Genomic DNA, 17,584 nt, shown 5'->3' on the forward strand with positions numbered 1-17,584 from the left:
AATCAACTTGTCCTGTCCCAGTCATTTCTCCTCCTCCTCCTCTCTGTTCCTGTCATGCAGAAGAAACAAACGCTTGAAAGCGCGTACCATTAGAATCAGGAACAGCTTCTTCCCCTCCGTTATCAGGCCTCTTTCTGAATGGTTCTTACATAAGCTGGGGTACTGTTCAATTCAACGCCACTCCATTGAGCGCATTGGACTTTGTCAATGAAACTAATGCACTAGAATGGTGAGAACTATATTCTGCACTATCTTCCCCTTTGCTCTATCAATTGTGCTTGAGTTTGAACTGATTGTATCTATGTGTGGCATATGTACGGACGGCATAATAAGCTTTTCACTGTACTTCAGCACATGATAATGATAAACCAAAACCTAAATTTAAAGAAGCATTTGAACAGGTACTTGAACAGGAAAAGAGAAGGATGTGGGCCAAGGGACAGAGAAATGGAATTACCATAGACTGGCATCATTGCCAGCATGGACATCGATGCCTATGATCTATGACTAGGATTCTAGAAGGTATTCTCTTCATCTTATTGTGCACAGTAATAACATGACACCCCTGAAGAGATAAGTATATAGTGGAGTAAAATTAAAAATTTGAACAATTCTTTGAAATAATAGGGATTTGTCTGAATTTGCCATTTTCTTTCCATCCATGGTTGGAATTAACCGATTTAAAAAAAAGAAATGCACTCCAGACAAACTCACGTAAACGAGGAGTTTATTACCAAATTTACAGATTAACTCCAGATTCCAAGTTAACTCCTTGAACAGTTGAATTGTTAAACATCTATTATGGATTCCAGTGTAGGTTTATCAGTTCCTTTGGTACATCCATTACTTCCACTCATTTTTCTCATAGTCCCATTTTGAAGCAACACCAAGAATTGGGTTCATCCTCATGTCCAGCATTCTCTTTGTCTGTTTAGCTTTCCATTCATCCTCAAAGGTGTGAGGAACATCTCCAAATACTGTGGATAACAGACACAGATTAGGCCATCTAGATCGAGTAATTTCTTCAGCTGGAACAAATCAGCACCAAAAAGCATTTTGCTCTTCTAATGAAAAGTTGTCATAATTGATGAAGTTAATGGCATAGATTTCCCTCTCCTTGGAAGTCATATTGCCTTAACTCAGCATATTAATCCACCTTTTGACAGCAACACTATCAATCTATGATCTGTATTTTCCTTCCCATGGCTATTGGTACATTTTCAAAAAAGTCCATTAATAACTGTGTTGAATATGAAATTGCACCAGTCATTTACAGTGAAGGATGTTCTCACCCATACCAGCAGAAGACATACTAGCAGAATTAAGCCATTCGGCCCATTGAGTCTACTCCACCATTCGATCATGGCAGATATAGTTTTCCCAATTAACCTTAGGGCTGTGATGAGAGCAATACGGCAGGTAATTTGTAATGTGATAATAGTAAGTTCATCTGTACTGCTGATGCTGATCCTGCTGTAAACATTGGGTTGGGCTGTGGAGAAAATTATCTTCAATTTTCCTAGAAGTGCCATGGAATCTCGTTTCCAATTGAGAAGGCAGTTGGACTTCCCATCAAGCTCACCCTCAGTACTACACTTTCTGGGCCCTATAACTGAGGCGGGATGTGCTGTACTGTGGTGTTTAGAAGGATGAGGGGGCTCTAATTTAAATTTACCAAATTATGAAAGGCCTGGCTAGAGTGGAAGTTGTGGGTCAAGACACTTCTTCAGACTGATTGCACGGGTTGGGGGGTGGGAAAGAAAGCTGGAACAGAGGAGGTGCAGGACAGAGCATGGCCAGTAATAGGTAAACATGGGTAAGAGGGCTTTTTGATTAGCAGATTGTTGGACAAAGGCCAGAGATGAAAAGACAGATGTGAGCCCAACAGGATAAAGAGTTGCGAATTGCAAAATCTGTGGATAGAAAAGTTGTGAATTGTGAAAGGTATACAGGTGGGAGGTCAGCCAGATTCAGGGGAGGGGTGTGGAGGTGGGAAGAGGGGGGAGAAAGGGGACTGTGGGTTAGTTAATGGTCATACCGTTGGGTTGCAAATTGCTTTCTATCTTCTGATGTAATTTGTACCCTATATCCTGGCTTCCATTGGGAAGCCTGTATATAGCTCTCATCAGGTTCTTTTTATCCTTGTAGTTTCTTAACTCTTCCCACAAGGATTCTACATCTTCTGATCCTATGTTGTTTTTTGCTAAGGATTGGAATTTATTCCTGACCAACAGAGCTACCCAACTCCCTCTGCCCACCTTTTTGATGGGATGCATATCCTTGGATGTTCAGCTCCCAGCTCTGATCCACTTTCATCCAGTACCTACTGATTTCTAATCACACTATAAGCTTATCCACCTTGTTTCAAATACTCCGTGCACTCAAGTATAATACCTTCCAGACTCATTATGGACTCTTTTACCTTTCAAAACGTTATCATATTTCTTATTCTGGACACTTCAGTAACCTCTCCTGCACTCTCCTTCCCTTTAACTTTTTCCATAACCCCCTGCACCCCACTATTTAGTTTAAAGCTCTATCTACAGCCCTAGTTATGCAATTTGCCACAGCCCTGGACCCATTTTGATGTACGTTTACCTGAAAGCAAATGCTATTATGATACAGAACCACACCTAGAATCTGAAAAGATTCAAGAATGTTTAATCAGTCCCTAAAGAAAATATATTTCCTTCAACTCCAGTTCTCAACCTTTTCCTCCCTGACTGTTGAGTGACCATAAAAGCATAAGGATTGTGCTGCATACATAGATGTAACACGATTCATTTAAGCTTTATTACATTTATTTTGTACAGGGAGAATTTGGTAATATCACAAAAAGGCACTCACCAAACAATCTTTGCCAAAGGTAAATCAGCCCAGAAAAACCAATCATGAAGAAGACGCCACCGATAACAGTCTTCCATTCACTTGATGCCTTGTTCATTTCAACAAAGCTCTGCTCAAAGCGAATACGATACACTGGGGAAATAAAACAAGATGCCATTGGAAAAATTCTGAAATCCAGTATCAAGGAGTGTGGGAGTGGAGCAAAATGTTAACCAATTAATCTTTTACTGCGATGCCTGTCGGCAAGGAATACTTCAGAATGCCAGTTCAAACCACAGTGACTACCCCTTCACTTAAATAATTTTAGTTACCAGCTGCAAAAGACATTAATCCAATAATAGAGCAATTAAGGCATTAATAAGGAACAATAAAAACCCATACAGATCAGATAGACACAAAATGCTGAAGTAACTCAGCAGGACAGGCAGCATTTCTGGAGAGAAGGAATGGGTGACATTTCGGGTCGAGACCCTTCTTCAGACATTTTGTATCTACCTTTGATTTAAACCAGCATCTGCAGTTCTTTCCTACACAGATACCTAGCCTCAATATCCAGACAAGCACTTAAATTTGGGTTACACACTGGAGTTTAGAAGAAAAAGGGGGGACCTCATTGAAACATACAGACTAGTAAAGACTTGGATAGTGTGGATGTGCAGAGGGTGTTTCCACCAGTGGGAGAGTCTAGGACGTTCTTTTAGAAAAGAGATGAGGAGAAATTTATTTTTATCAGAGGGTGGTGAATCTGTGGAATTCTTTGCCACAGAAGGCTGTGGAGGCCATCAGTGGATATTTTTAAGGCAGAGATAGGTGGATTATTGATTAGTACAGATGTCAGAGGTTATGGGGAGAACGCAGGAGAATGGGGTTAGGAGAGAGATAGATCAATTATGATTGAATGGCGGAGTGGCCTAATTCTACTCCTATTCCTTATGACCGTATAATTTGGACAAGAGTTGAAAGCAATAAATATCAGAAAAAAGCAGCAGGAAGAAATAGAACATTAAGTGGACTGCTCTTTAAAAGTAAGTGGTAAAGACAATGGGCTGATTCACACCCTTGGCCATAAAATTCCGTGATTTTGTTCAACAAGAGATTCTTGCTTAATTATATCCAATGAATCCTCTCAAAACTCTTCAATACTGACTAACAACAGGATTAAACTCCATTGTAATGACCTGTGCGGGCCTGCAGTAAGCCTGCCCTTGCTGCGATGGCGGTACCATGGACAGGCTCAAAACCTATTTCTCAGCTCTAAGAATACAGGAGATGGGGACATCATGGTATAGGGGTCTGAAAACTGTAAAATCCAGGTTCATGAGCAGCTTCTTCCCTACAACTATCGGGCTATTAAACACTACAACCTTCTAAAATAAGCTCTGAACTATATAGACGAGTGTATTAATTTTTGACATTCAACTATTATTGTTGGTTTATTTGTCTGTTTGGTACTGAACATTTTTTGCTGTTTATTATGGGTTTTATGTTTAGCCATTATTTGTGCTGTTGCAAGTAAAAATGTCATTGTTCCATTTCGGGACATACAATAATAAAATACTCTTGACCCTTTTACAACTGTACTAACTGTATTGGAGCCCTGCTATAGGAAGGATGTCATTAAACTGGAAAGGGTACGAACAAATTTATAAATAAGTTACCAGGTCTGGAAGGTTTGAGTTATAGGGAGAGGATGGATATACAAGCGAGTTCGGTATTCTGACTGCGCATGCCCAGGTCATAGGTCACTCGCCATAAACATTGTTGGCAACTGAGCAGCTGTGTACATATAGACCTTCGTTTCATCCATATTTTCCAGCTTTGATTCTTCTAGGTAAGAAAATACTGCTTTCGAAATACTATGAATTAGTTGTATTTATTGTTCCTTTGTACAAAGCTATGATGATTTTGTCATTTTTATTGCTTTATGCTTCGGTGAGTGAGTGAGATCGTGCTGCTGCGGGCGCGGTTGAGTTGCTGCTGGGCCGCCCCCGTCCCCTCCTGGGTGGCCCGTCCCTGTCCGAGGGTGGACCAGGGCTGGCGGGACATCGGCCCGGGCTGGCAGGGAGAGGAAGCGCTGGCTCCAGCTCGGCTCCCAGGGGGGGGATGGAGACCGTCGGCTGCGCCTCTCGTCTTGTCCAGCGGCTGTCAGTTGGCCCCATTGGTGCCGGCGGGGGCCAAGCGCCGGTTATCGGCGGGGATGCACACGGGATGCTGCGGTGGCTCGGCGGGCCAGTTTAGAGTTTCCTTTATTGTCATTCAAACTTTTAGTTTGAACCAAATTGCGTACCTTGCAGTCAAGACAGAAAATAAAATAACAGAACACACAATGAACACAGTTTAACATCCACCACATTGAGTCTACCAGGCACCACCTCACTGTGATGGAAGTCAAATGTCTTAAAGTCTTATCTCTTTTTTCCTTGTTCTCCCTCTGCGTTGAGGCGATCCTGCCTTTCGATATATGGGCCCCCCGCTGGGTGATGGTAAGTCCCGCAGCCGAATCCGAGCTCCGCGAACGGTCCGGTTCAAACTCCGCAGCCCGGGGCGGACGAAGCTGCCACCTTCCAGTCCAGCGGACGAAGCTGTTGTTGCGGGAGCTCCGGAGAATCGGTCACCAACCTGGGACCTGCGAGCTCCCGATGTTGTCGTCCACTGGGACCGCGGCCGAAGACTCCGAGGCTCCGAAGCTGGGCCGCAGCCGCAGCGCCACCACAGGTGGGGGGCAGTCCAGTGGCGGTTTGGCAGCACTTGCGGAGCTGGGTTTAATCCTGGTTGGGATGAGGTGCAGGTCTATGTGCACGCTCTCCCGTCTCCCACTCACATTTGCCCCCTCTCTCTCGCTGTTACACCCCGTTCTCCCGCTAGCTGGCATCCCCGGTCCTCAGATTAAATATATTTTTACACATAAATTATGAATAAAGTTAAGAATTTATATACAGTTTATACAGTCAGCGCATTGTTCGCTTTTTCTTTATGACGAATGACCTTTGACAAATCCCATGATTCCTTGCATTTTTCGGAATATCGAACTCACTTATTTTCCCTAGAGCAGTTTACAAAATCACGAGCAGCAAAGATAAGATGAATCAACACAATCTTTAGGGGGGGGGGGGGTCATCTTTACAAAGTATGGTGCTTACATGGAAGAAGTTGCTCGAGGAAGTGGTAAAGGTGGGTACAAATATAACATGTAAAATACACCTGGACTGGTGCATAGATAGGAAAGGTTTGAAAGAATATGGACCTGGCACACAGCAAGTGGGATCATTAGGCAACTTAATTGAAATGGGCAAGTTGCACCATCGGGATAGTTTTCATGCTCTAATGCTCAATCATTCAGATAAATGACAAAAATAGCAAACCCCTTACATTGTAACCTCCTTCTGGTCTCAAGATGACCTGGCAAAAATTTTGACCTGGTAACTTATTTATAAATATGTTTCTAGTTGTATTAAACTACAGTTAACACTTGTTAATGCCTTACTTCCATATAACAACTAAACTGTAGTTAAATGCAGTAGTGCCCAGCTCTCCTCCTACCTTCAACTCTGGCAGTTCTACATCCAACGACAAGCAATTTGCATTATATCAGTTTGGCTAACTTACATTTCAGCTTATCTTCACCAGAAAGAGAAACCCAAGAGCTTTTCTCCTTCTCCTTTAAGGACTTCTGCTCTCCTGACAGATGTCCCACAAAATCAATGGCTGCAAGAGGCTCATCTTTACGATCAACATATTGTGGAAGTGCATAATCAAGCCTTGCAACACCTGCAGAAAAACAACATTTTATGATAAAAATCAAAGCACAGATACCCAAAGAATGGGAGCCCACATCACGATTCACCTTGTAGGTTTTGCCTACTCCAATATTTGGATTAAATAGTTTTTTTTTTTTTAAATGGTTACTAATACTATTGGTGATGAACCATGCTAAGCAATAGAACGTAAGCAATAGAACGTAACATGTTAATTTCTTTTCAAATAAGAGATCAATTAATTGACCGTCTGTGCTGCATAATTTTTATATTCTAACCAAAATTCTGTATTGATGTCAAGGAAAGGGATTAAATTCCAGTCTATCAATCCTCACCTCAAATGAAGGATTAATTGGTTAAGGTACCACAGAGGAGATGTTATTTTCCAAATGATTATTGGAATTTATAATCGTAAACATGTTCCACCAATCTTTGATTGGCAAAGATCAGACATTATATTGTTTCTGATCCATATTCAAAAAACAGATATTAATCATTGATTGAAACCCTACAAGTTCCCTTTTGGAATTAAAACTGGGTCAGAGAATCTATTTTGAATAGAAATTAATTGAACAATTAATTGTAATTGAAATTGATTTTATTAGCCAAGTATGAAAACAAAACTTGGCTGAGGGATTTGGGGCCAAGTCTAAAACTATGGAACAGTAGTTAGGGAGAATGCAGAAAAACGGTTAAATTGGTTGTATTATACACATCAGAGCTTGGTTAGGTTACTATGATTGTGTGTGCTTATGAAATGTTTACAAAATAATTGATTATCACAATCAAAATGCTCAAGATCCGAATTAAACTTTGTAGGGGAAAGTATCACATTATACAAAATCCTTAATTGTACAAATAACAAGAGATTACATTAAACTGAGCAGGACAATGAGAACCTACAATTAACAACAGAATTTAAATTAGCAGATTGAAAGCATCTTTTAGAAAAAAATGTCTGTACAAAGAATAGTAAACAAGATAAGCTTAATAGCCTTCCTTGTTTTTACTTTTGGCTTTGAAAATAGTACATCAATTTCATCAAATAACTAGGGACAATTTAGACAAATTACACATGACCATGACCTACGTGATATTCAAGATGTAATCTGCACAATACTGTAGTTATCCCCTCGAAAGCCAAAGACAAATTATTTATACTGATCTTGATGCAGTCTGATCCAAACATTCAATTTTAGCACTGCTACATTGTGGAAACTGGCTGAAGAGCTGTTAACTAAAACATGAACATTTTCAATCTACCAAACAAATTTCAATGGAATTGAAAAAACAAAGCTCATAAATGCCAATTTTATAGTATAAAACCAAATAAAGGTTGAAACGGAATCATCACATCAAGATTTCATACATTAGTCACAGAACAGGACCAAGGAGCAGAACACAGATTCAGAATATATCAAACAATACCAAACCAGCATTCTCTACCTCAACTTGAACTTAGAAAATCTAACCACCGATAATCACTTGCAACTCACCACGTCCTTGCATGCAAACACTAGTGGAAAGTGCACGCCTGGTAACAAGGCTCAGGGCTCTTGAACCCAACATCCTGCAATATTTGAACAAAGTATACATGTCAGATTCTGATCTCAATTGTCTGTAGCAGAAGTTAATTTCATAATTATACTCTAAAATATGTGCTGAACACATTCTACAGTTGCAAATGCAAAAATAAAATTACACTCCTAACTGCTGAAAATATGAAATACACACAGAAAATATGGAAAAGGCTCAGGTCGGGGCTGGAGAGAGGCAACACCTTTGCAAGCAGCGTGGAATAAGACATTTATGTATACACATTCTGACCTTTTATAACTAAAATTTACAGCATGGATTTAGAATTTTCAAAGGAATGAGGGCAACATTTCACAATGAGCAGTTCATAGCTGGAATGTGCTGCAAAGAGGTGGTGGAATCAGATATAGACACTATACAGAAGAGGCATTTAGACAGAATATAAATAGGTGGCGTATTGAAGGATATAGTCCTAATGCAGGCAAATGGAATTAGTGGAGGGACAAAAAGGTTGGCATGCACGTGGTGGCTCAAAGACCCAAATCTGTTCTGTACAACTCTGACACGTCTCTGAAGTACAACTGACTGCATAGTATGTATGACCTTGTAGAGTAATTTTAGAACCACACATACAAGTGATATAGAAAATGTTATAAATGTAATTACATTCACTACATGCTCAAAAACCTATGGTAATAAATTAGCTAAATTATTCTATTCACAATGATCATAAATAGATAAAATTCAAAACATCCTAAAATTCTAACTTTAGAACTTACACCAGTTTCAAAACAAACCCACATTACCAGTTCTTCAAGCTATTAGTTGCAAAATAACTTCCAAATATTAATACTCAATAATTCAGAGAGCAAACATTATTTATCGCTCATTTGCCCAAGGCAATTAAGAGTCACCCATATTTAAAATAGAAAGTACATTAAATATTAGTTGAACTTTCACACTGCACTGCATGCTTCCAGGTCTAAGGTCAGCCAAGATTATCATGAAAGGAAGGACAATAAAACAATCTTAAAGGATTTGACAGGCTAGATGCAGAAAAAAATGTTCCCGATGTTGGGGGAGTCCAGAACCAGGGTCACAATTTAAGAATAAGGAGTGGGATATTTAGGACTGAGATGAGGAAAAACATCTTCACCCAGAGTTGTGAATCTGTGGAATTCTCCGCCACAGAAGGCAGTGGAGGCCAATTCACTGGATGTTTTCAAGAGAGTTAGATTTAGTTCTTAGGGCTAAAGGAATCAAGGATGGGGAAAAAGTAGGAACGGGGTACTGATTTTGTATGATCAGCCATGATCATATTGAATGGCTGTGCTGGCTCAAAGGGCCGAATGGCCTACTCCTGCACTTATTTTCTATGTTTCTAGCACCCTTGTCAGTGATACCCAGGCTGAATAGATAAGAAATGTCAAACGATAGTAAAGCCAAGGGATATATTACTATGGTGTAAAATAGAAACATTATTACAGGGTTCATCATAGAGCACGAACACAAGCCATTGGGCCCTATTGGCCCCACGATGACCGAGATTCCCCAATCTAAACTAGTCCTATATAGTCAAACGTCATTCAAGGGCATGTGTATTGATAAGGCACTGATTCAACCCTCCAAGGGACCCGTCTTCTTTGGTGGGGGCCATGGCTATGATCCCATCCATCTGCAACCACATGCCGCCCTCCTTTCACATCGTCGTCTCCACTGCCCTCCATCGCCCAGAGCTGCCTCCAAAGCCCCGGGGGCGCTGATGCTGCAGGAGCCACCAAGGTCAAGGCGTCCTGAGCGCTGCGCCATGAAGATATGGCTGCGTCCTGCGCTGAGGACGGAGGAGGGAGGAGGGTGCGGGTGTTGAGGAGAGAGGAAGAAAGCGGGCTATTGGGAAAGGATGGGGGAGAGAGAGCGGGACCAGGTACCCCGGGGAGTAACGGGCGCCTTTGCCACTCCCCGCACTGCGGCCGGTGATGATATAGATCCGCGCATCATGATGAATGCGGCGGCTGACAGGGACCCCCGACACAGCCACCCACCCGGACGGACGGCCTCTCATTCATTCATCCATCCATTCATTCATTCATTCACTCACTCGCCGCCTCCCTCTCTCTCTCTCAGCGCCGCCGCTCCCGACCCACTGCAGCCCCAACCGACAGAGGAAGTGACGACACGCGGAGGACCGGCGGGCAAGGCACTGCGGGAAAAGGGTAACCCATGGCAACCGGCTGAAGCCTGGCCTTAACCATGTTGGAGATTATCTGTTTGCAGAATGTTCATTCTTGATCCTATCTGGCACTGTACGTACAATATGTAGTTGCATAGGTTGTCACATTGGTTGTATGCAATGTGTGGTTACACTGGTTGTGTATGGGACTGTGTGTACAACATGCAGTCACCTAGGTTGTATGTGGGACTAGTATGGGTAAAATGTTTGGTCACATAGCCACTGAAGACTGCAGTAACTCAGAGGGTCAGGCAGCAAGTAACGTATGCGACAACCAGTGATGATGAATGTACGTCAAGATACAAATACAGATATTGGACTGTGTGTACAATGTGTAGACACACTGGTGGTATGCACTGTTTGTACAATGTGTAGTTATACTGGTTGTATATTGGATTGTGTGTACAACGTGTAGTCATGCTGGTGTATATTGGATTGTGTGTACAATGTGTAGTCATGCTGGATGTATATTGGATTATGTGTACAATGTGCAGTCACACTGGTTATATATTGGACTGTATGTGCAATGTGTAGACAAACTGATATCTTGGATTGTTTGTACAATGTGTAGTCACGCTGGTGGTATATGGGACTATGTACAATGTGTAGTCACGCTGGTGGTATATGGGACTATGTACAATGTGTAGTCACGCTGGTGGTATATGGGACTATGTACAATGTGTGATCACATTGGTTGTATACTGGACTGTGTGTGCAATGTGTAGTTACACTGGTTGTCTGTGGGACTATGGGTACAATGAGTAGCCACATAGCCACTAAAGACTGGAGTAACTCAGCGGGTCAGGCAGCATCTCTGGAGAAAAGGAACAGGTGATGTTTCAGGTTGAGACACGTTTTCAGACTGAGAGTCATGGGAAAGGAGAATGAGAGATATAGAAGGTACTTAGGAAAAATGAATGGAATATATCCAAAAAGTAACAATAATCAAGGAAATGTGGGGCACACAATAGGCCATTGTAGGCTGTGGGATAGGTAATAACGAGTAAACTCTACAGGACGGCAGTAGAATTTGTACGATGACTAGGGTGGGGCAGGGACGGAGAGGGAGGGTTACTTGTAGTCAGATAAATCAAAATTCATACCACTGGGTTGTAAGCTGCCCAAGTGAAATATTAGATGCTGTTCCTCCAATTTATGTTTGGCCTCACTCTGACAATGGAAGAGGCCCAGGACAGAAAGGTCAGTATGAGAATGGGAAGGGGAGTTGAAGTGTTTGGCATCCGGGAGAGCATGTAGGCTAGGGCAGACTGAGTGAAGGTGTGGACTCCTATATATCAGTGAGACCAAGTACAGACTCAGCGATTGTTTCACCGAGCACCTTCGCTCAGTCCGTATCAGCCTACTTTATCTCTTGTATCATCTTTCCTGTAAAATTATGCCCAGAACTGAACACAGTACTTTAAATGCAGCCTCACCAATGTCTTGTAATATGACCTCCCAACTTCTATATTCAACACTCGGACTGATGAAGGCCAATGTGCCAAAAGCCTTTTTAAGCACTCTATCTACCTCTATTAACCACTCGATGCCACCTTCAAGGAAATATGTACCTGCACTCCTAGATTTCTCTGCTCTCCAACACTCTCCAGCCAGAGCCCTACCGTTCACTGTGTAGATCCTGCCCATGTTCGACTATCCAAAATGCAACACTTCTCATTTCTCTGTATTAAATTCCATCAACCATTCCTTAGTCCACCTGGCCAACCGATCAAGATCTTGCTGCAATTTTTGGCATCCATCTTCACTATCTGCAATACCGCACACTATTGAATCATCTGCAAACTTGCTAATCTTGCCATGTATGTTGCATATACATGCTATAGCATTAGGATAAGCTCTCAACCAAGAAAAACCAAGCCCAATGCCAAAGTAGTACCTAAACTACCAATACACATTTATGCTATGACAATAATTAACCATATTCAGTATTAAGCCATCTACATGTTGACACTCAAGCTAAATGTTTAACCAAGAACCCCAATCCCAATAGTACTCAGGTCTTGTAAAACGGCTGCGATAGTGAATGATATGTCCTTCATACAAATAGATAGGATACCAAAAATACAGTTTGTACAGTTAGATATTCTACAACTGGAAATGCCAAGTAATGAGCTTCACTGGGTAGCTTCTCCAAATGAACTTCAAACAGCTACTCTGCCAAACTCGAACACGTAGAGGAAGCTGGCCACCAATGGCTTGAGCTATATGTTAAATACATTGCGGCATTACACTGATTGATTGGCCTGCTCAGTTAATTTATCTGTGGTTTACAACGTGCCTCAATAAGTGAGACAAAGCCAATTAAAACATATTTCTGTTGGATGTCCATCGATTATATTAACTGGCTGAGGTCTCAGAACATCTGTTTTTGTAAGAGCCATCTGTACAGGAAAATAGAGTCCTTTGTTAAGATTCCAGATTAGTTTCTCTCAGAAATATTTGGCAGAAACTTAAAAAGAAACTGCTTACAATACATCTGTAATTTGGCTGTGATAAAAAGCAGCTGTTCTTCAAGGAAGGTACACAAAAATGCTGGAGAAACTCAGCGGGTGCAGCAGCATCTATAGAGCGAAGGAAATAGGCGACGTTTCGGGCCGAAACCCTTCTTCAGACTGAATTTGTTCTTCAAGGAAACTGTCAATTGCATTGTTTAGCAGCTAAAAGCTAATGTATTTGGATGACAATGAGGTCATGTAAAAAGGTGTTTGTGAAAAATTAATTGAACCTCAAGATATTGTTTGGAATCATTTGTGGTAATTACTATAGAAAGAATCCACCGTTCAGGTTGGTATCTGTAAAGGAGTGATAGCTGACACACTGTAACCTTTACTGGTAGTTTATTATAGCACATGGCACACACGTCCCAGCACTGACTGCATCCAGCCTTCAGGCGTACTGGGACCTAGTGGGAGGAACAAAGGGAGGATACTACAGTTATACTAATATGATGGGGCGTGGTTAGTGGTGATGAGGTAACTACATTATAGGTTGCATGCATAACCCATCTACATCCTTCCCCTTACAATTTAAACAAGTTACAACAGTGGCAGGTTTATTATACAGAACCTGCAAAGCTAAGCATACTCTCCGTAGCGAGCCGGAGGTTTTACAATCCGACCCAAGCGAGTGCGCACAGCACCTTCACCCTCCCCGCCTGAAAGAATAGGAGGAGGGACAGGAACAGAAACAGGAGGGGGAGAGAAGGTGGGTGGAGAACCCAGCTTGGAGGGGGAACGGAGAGGCACAGGTGAGCCAGGTGAAACAGTAGGGGTAGAACGAGAGGAAGTGGAAGAGAGAGAAGACCTTGCAGGGGACAACAGAGCCTGGGGAGCAAACCCGGGAGGAGCAGGGGGGGGTACCCGAGGCAAAAGGATCGACCGTGGCATGCAGGGAGCAGAGGGTACGATAGTGGAGGAAGGCTCGATACGCGATGGAGGGGTATACGGAATCGCAGGAGGTGGTTTGGGCTCGTTGACCGCCAACAGGTGCTGGCGGCTGCGTTGGTATACAGTCCCTTCAAAATCCACGAGGTAGGACCGTGGCGCGCTGTCAAACCCGACAACGGTGGCAAGTCGGGAATAGCCGGTGGGCGTCTGCAAACGGACGACCTGTCCAGGTATCAGTGGCGAAAGAGGGCGGCAGGATTTGTCGTGCGAGCGGCGCTGGATCTCGTGCTTCTGGGCAATACGTTGTTTGACATCAGCAGGCTGCCGGACTTTGGGCATCAGGGACTGCTGGGCAATAGGCATCGGAGGGCGGACAACACGGGACATGAGTCGCTGGGCAGGGGACCCCATGGTACTGTCTCTGGAAATGTTCCGAAGAATCAGGAGACCCTGATAGAAATCCCCGTTCGAGAGGCGGGTTTGTTCAAGCAGGTGCTTGGCGCTGCGGACCGCCCGTTCAGCTAGACCGTTGCTCTGAGGGTACTCTGGGCTGCTGGTGAAATGACGGTGGTTTTTTCTCCCGCAGAAATTGCAGGTCTTCCCAAGGGCTGGGCACTGTGATTCTGTGGAGTGCACGTAATTGCAGTTTGGACACTTTTTAGATCTCGGGTCCCGGGATGTACGAGCGGGCCGCGGTGGAGTGCGAAAGTTGTCCCTCATACGACGTTGTCCAGCAACACCAGTTAGATTTATGGCTCGGCTGTCGGACCCCCTCTGCCCATGCGGAGGGGTGACCACTTCGGCAATGCGGCACGCATGCATTGCCTGAGTCAGGGTTAGGTCAGGCCGTTGCAGCAGGTCGGCACGTAGCTTCTGATCAATCATGCCAGTGACGAGAATGTCTCTGGTGAGCTGGTCGCGCATGGTTTCAAATCGGCACCGCTGGGCAAGGTGCCGCAGGTCGGCGATGAAGCACTCAACAGGTTCATCCGGCTGTTGCTTGCGTGAGAAGAACCTGGCCCGCTCCAGTATACGGTTGGAGGGCAGGTCACATATCTCCGCGAATTTGCGCAAAAGACATACCGGGTCGTCGGCCGATTCAGCTGGCTCGACCGGCTGCTCGTTGTCATCCAGGACTGCTGGTTCGTAGACAAAGGCTTGAGCTCTCTTCATTGCGTCGGGACCGGCCAGGTTGAGCAAGAGTGATGCTTTGACCGCGGCTGGGTCGTTCCGGTGCGCAATATTGACGTAGTGAGTGTAGTCCATCACAAAAGTCGACCATCGCTCCGCAATGTCAGCGTCGAAGACAAGGGGAGATGGCTTTCGGCATGAGGATGCCATGTCAAGGGAAACCCAACACTGGGCACTAACGGGGACAAAATAAATGAAAACCGGTAAACGGGAAACGCGAGTTTTAAACTTCTGACGCCATCTAAAGGAGTGATAGCTGACACACTGTAACCTTTACTGGTAGTTTATTATAGCACATGGCACACACGTCCCAGCACTGACTGCATCCAGCCTTCAGGCGTACTGGGACCTAGTGGGAGGAACAAAGGGAGGATACTACAGTTATACTAATATGATGGGGCGTGGTTAGTGGTGATGAGGTAACTACATTATAGGTTGCATGCATAACCCATCTACAATATCCTTTAAGTATTTTTTAAATGATGCAGAGGTTTTGTTATAAACTAGACCAGGTGCGGACCCGGTGGACCCATTCCCCAAGGTAATATTCCACCACTGACCCATAGCCCCCAACTGCGCGGCTGATGGGTTCCCGTAGTGACGCCAGAGATCCCCGTTGTGACGCAAGTCACGGCAACCATCCCTCAACTGCACAGGCGCGGCCGGCAAGTGGGAGCGCGACGTTTTTAAAGTACAAAATGACAATAACCTGTAAAATCTAAGATCAATGTGAATGCATCTCACTCTCCCTCTTCAGTCCCCTAGTCCCCTCCTCCATTATCCTCCCTCTCCACCAACCCTCCTCAACTGCCCCCAATCCCACCCCCCACTCTCCCTCACTTCCCCCACTGCCCTCCTCTCCCTCTATCCCTGTAATGAGTCAAGTCATACACAGGTCAAGATACAACACATATTTATTAAAGTTCACTTACAGCATTGGTCTGCAGGACATTACAGTAACTAGCAGCTACTCAGACTGAATTGCGTAAGCAAGATCGTGGTAATATAAATCGCATATTAGGCGGAGCAACTACTAACAAGCACTACAATTGGTTAGTGGGAAATAACCAATCTAAATCTTTCCTTGTAGAACCAAAATAAAGCATAGATACATGGAAACATGGTGGCTAACGTTAATAACACATATGGGGAAGTATAAATGGTTACACAAAATCGCCGTATCTAATGGATGGCCTGTACGACACGGGTGCGGTACGAATCCGCATCTCCTCCTCTCACCGGTGAAGTGACTGGGGAGGGGACAGGGGATGTAACCGGGGATGGCACCAGAGACCCGCCGGGTAAAGGTGGTGAAGCAGGCGAGCTGGGCGCTGAACACTGTGGAGAGACCGCGGGGGACACAGTCTCTGGTGGTGGAGCAGCCGGCCCAATAGTGGGAGGGTATACAAAACACGAGACCTCTGGATGCGCAGTCGCAGGACGCGGTTCCTTCACAGGAAGGAGATGTTGACGGTTGCGTCTGTAAATGGCCCCATCCGCGCTAACCAGGTAGGAGCGCGGTTCTTTGGCAGGGTTGTGGATGTGACCCAGACGGCCATAGCTCTTGCTGGTCTGGAGGCGAACAACTTGTCCACTGGAGAGAGGTTTAAGTGGCTACTGGACTTGTCGAAAAAAAGTTTTTGTGCATCGCGCTTGAATTGTAGTTGTTTCTGGACTGCGGGCGGAGAACGGACCTGTGGCTGCAGAAGCTGCTGGGGTACAGGCAGGACAGCACGGGTTTGACGTGACATCAGTCGTTGGGCTAGGGAACCCAGTATGGGATCCCTGGCAATGTTCCTTAAATTGAGCAGGTCCAGGTAGACATCAGATTTACCAAGGTAAGAACGCTCCAATAGTTGTTCAGCGCTTCGGACGGCCCGTTCGGCGAGTCCGTTGGACTGCGGAAACTCAGGGCTGCTGGTGATATGTCAAAAGTCCCATCATTGAGCAATGTTTTTGAAAAGCTGGCTGATGAACTAACTGCCGTTGTCGGATAGAAGGCGTGCAGGGGAACCATGCACGGAGAAGTGGCGTTGCAACTTCTGGATAACTGCTTCAGATGTGATGGTTTGGAGTAGATCAATGTCAAACCAGCCCGAACAAGAGTTGACAAGAACCAGATAGTGTTTCCCATGCCATTCGAATATGTCGGTGGCTACCGTGGACCACGGTAAAGGAGGAATCGGGTGTGGCAGTAGGGGCTGCTTGTGCTGGTGAGGCGTCAGGCTTTTGCAGATGGTGCAGACTTCAGTTTTGTCACGTATATACTTGGTCATACCGGGCCAGTAAAACATGCTCTGTGCCCATTGTACGGTTGCCTCCACACCGGGGTGGCCTCTGTGGACGGCATCAAAGTACTTGTCCCGGAGGACGGCTGGGAGAACTGCCTTTTGGTCCTTGAATATAATCCTGTCCTGTAACACCAGTTCATTGCGAACCAGAAAGTATGGGCGGATGGCGAGCGGGGTGCTGTGTTTTTCATCCGGCCAGCCACGCCGGATGACTGCGGACAGCAATTGTAAAGTCTCGTCAGCAGCCGTGTGCACTGCCAGGCTGCTTAGGCAATCAGTGGGAACATACGATACCTTCATTACTGAGAACTGGTCCTGTTCGGAGGG

At 44.4% G+C, this 17,584-nt stretch overlaps 1 protein-coding gene across 2 annotated transcripts; it reads right to left on the bottom strand.

Annotated features, from left to right (window-relative positions):
* Window positions 1-710: 710 nt before the first annotated feature.
* Window positions 711-10,311, bottom strand: LOC116982556. Of its 2 annotated transcripts, none has more exons than XM_033035822.1 (5): window positions 10,237-10,311; window positions 8,099-8,172; window positions 6,454-6,615; window positions 2,848-2,979; window positions 711-977 (listed from the first exon to the last, which is right to left on the bottom strand). In XM_033035822.1, exons 2-5 carry the CDS (start codon window positions 8,169-8,171, stop codon window positions 844-846), a joined length of 501 nt encoding a protein of 166 aa, XP_032891713.1. In that variant the 5' UTR covers window position 8,172; window positions 10,237-10,311; the 3' UTR covers window positions 711-843. The 2 variants fall into 2 exon arrangements, with proteins under 2 accessions (XP_032891713.1, XP_032891714.1); XM_033035823.1 differs by having other exon boundaries at window positions 10,233-10,251.
* Between the last annotated feature and the right edge of the window lie 7,273 nt (window positions 10,312-17,584).

The sequence above is a fragment of the Amblyraja radiata genome, chromosome 17 (genome assembly GCF_010909765.2).
Source record: "Amblyraja radiata isolate CabotCenter1 chromosome 17, sAmbRad1.1.pri, whole genome shotgun sequence".
Taxonomy (NCBI): Eukaryota; Metazoa; Chordata; class Chondrichthyes; order Rajiformes; family Rajidae; genus Amblyraja; species Amblyraja radiata.

What these genes read in the sequence shown, in the direction of transcription:
- LOC116982556 (XM_033035822.1), bottom strand. Translation starts at nt 8,171, where the DNA reads ATGTTGGGTTCAAGAGCCCTGAGCCTTGTTACCAGGCGTGCACTTTCC. An exon ending in TGTTTGCATGCAAGGACGTG is followed by an intron (nt 6,616 to 8,098) that starts GTGAGTTGCAAG and finishes GTTTTTCTGCAG; the next exon opens with GTGTTGCAAGGCTTGATTAT. An exon ending in TGGTGAAGATAAGCTGAAAT is followed by an intron (nt 2,980 to 6,453) that starts GTAAGTTAGCCA and finishes TTATTTCCCCAG; the next exon opens with TGTATCGTATTCGCTTTGAG.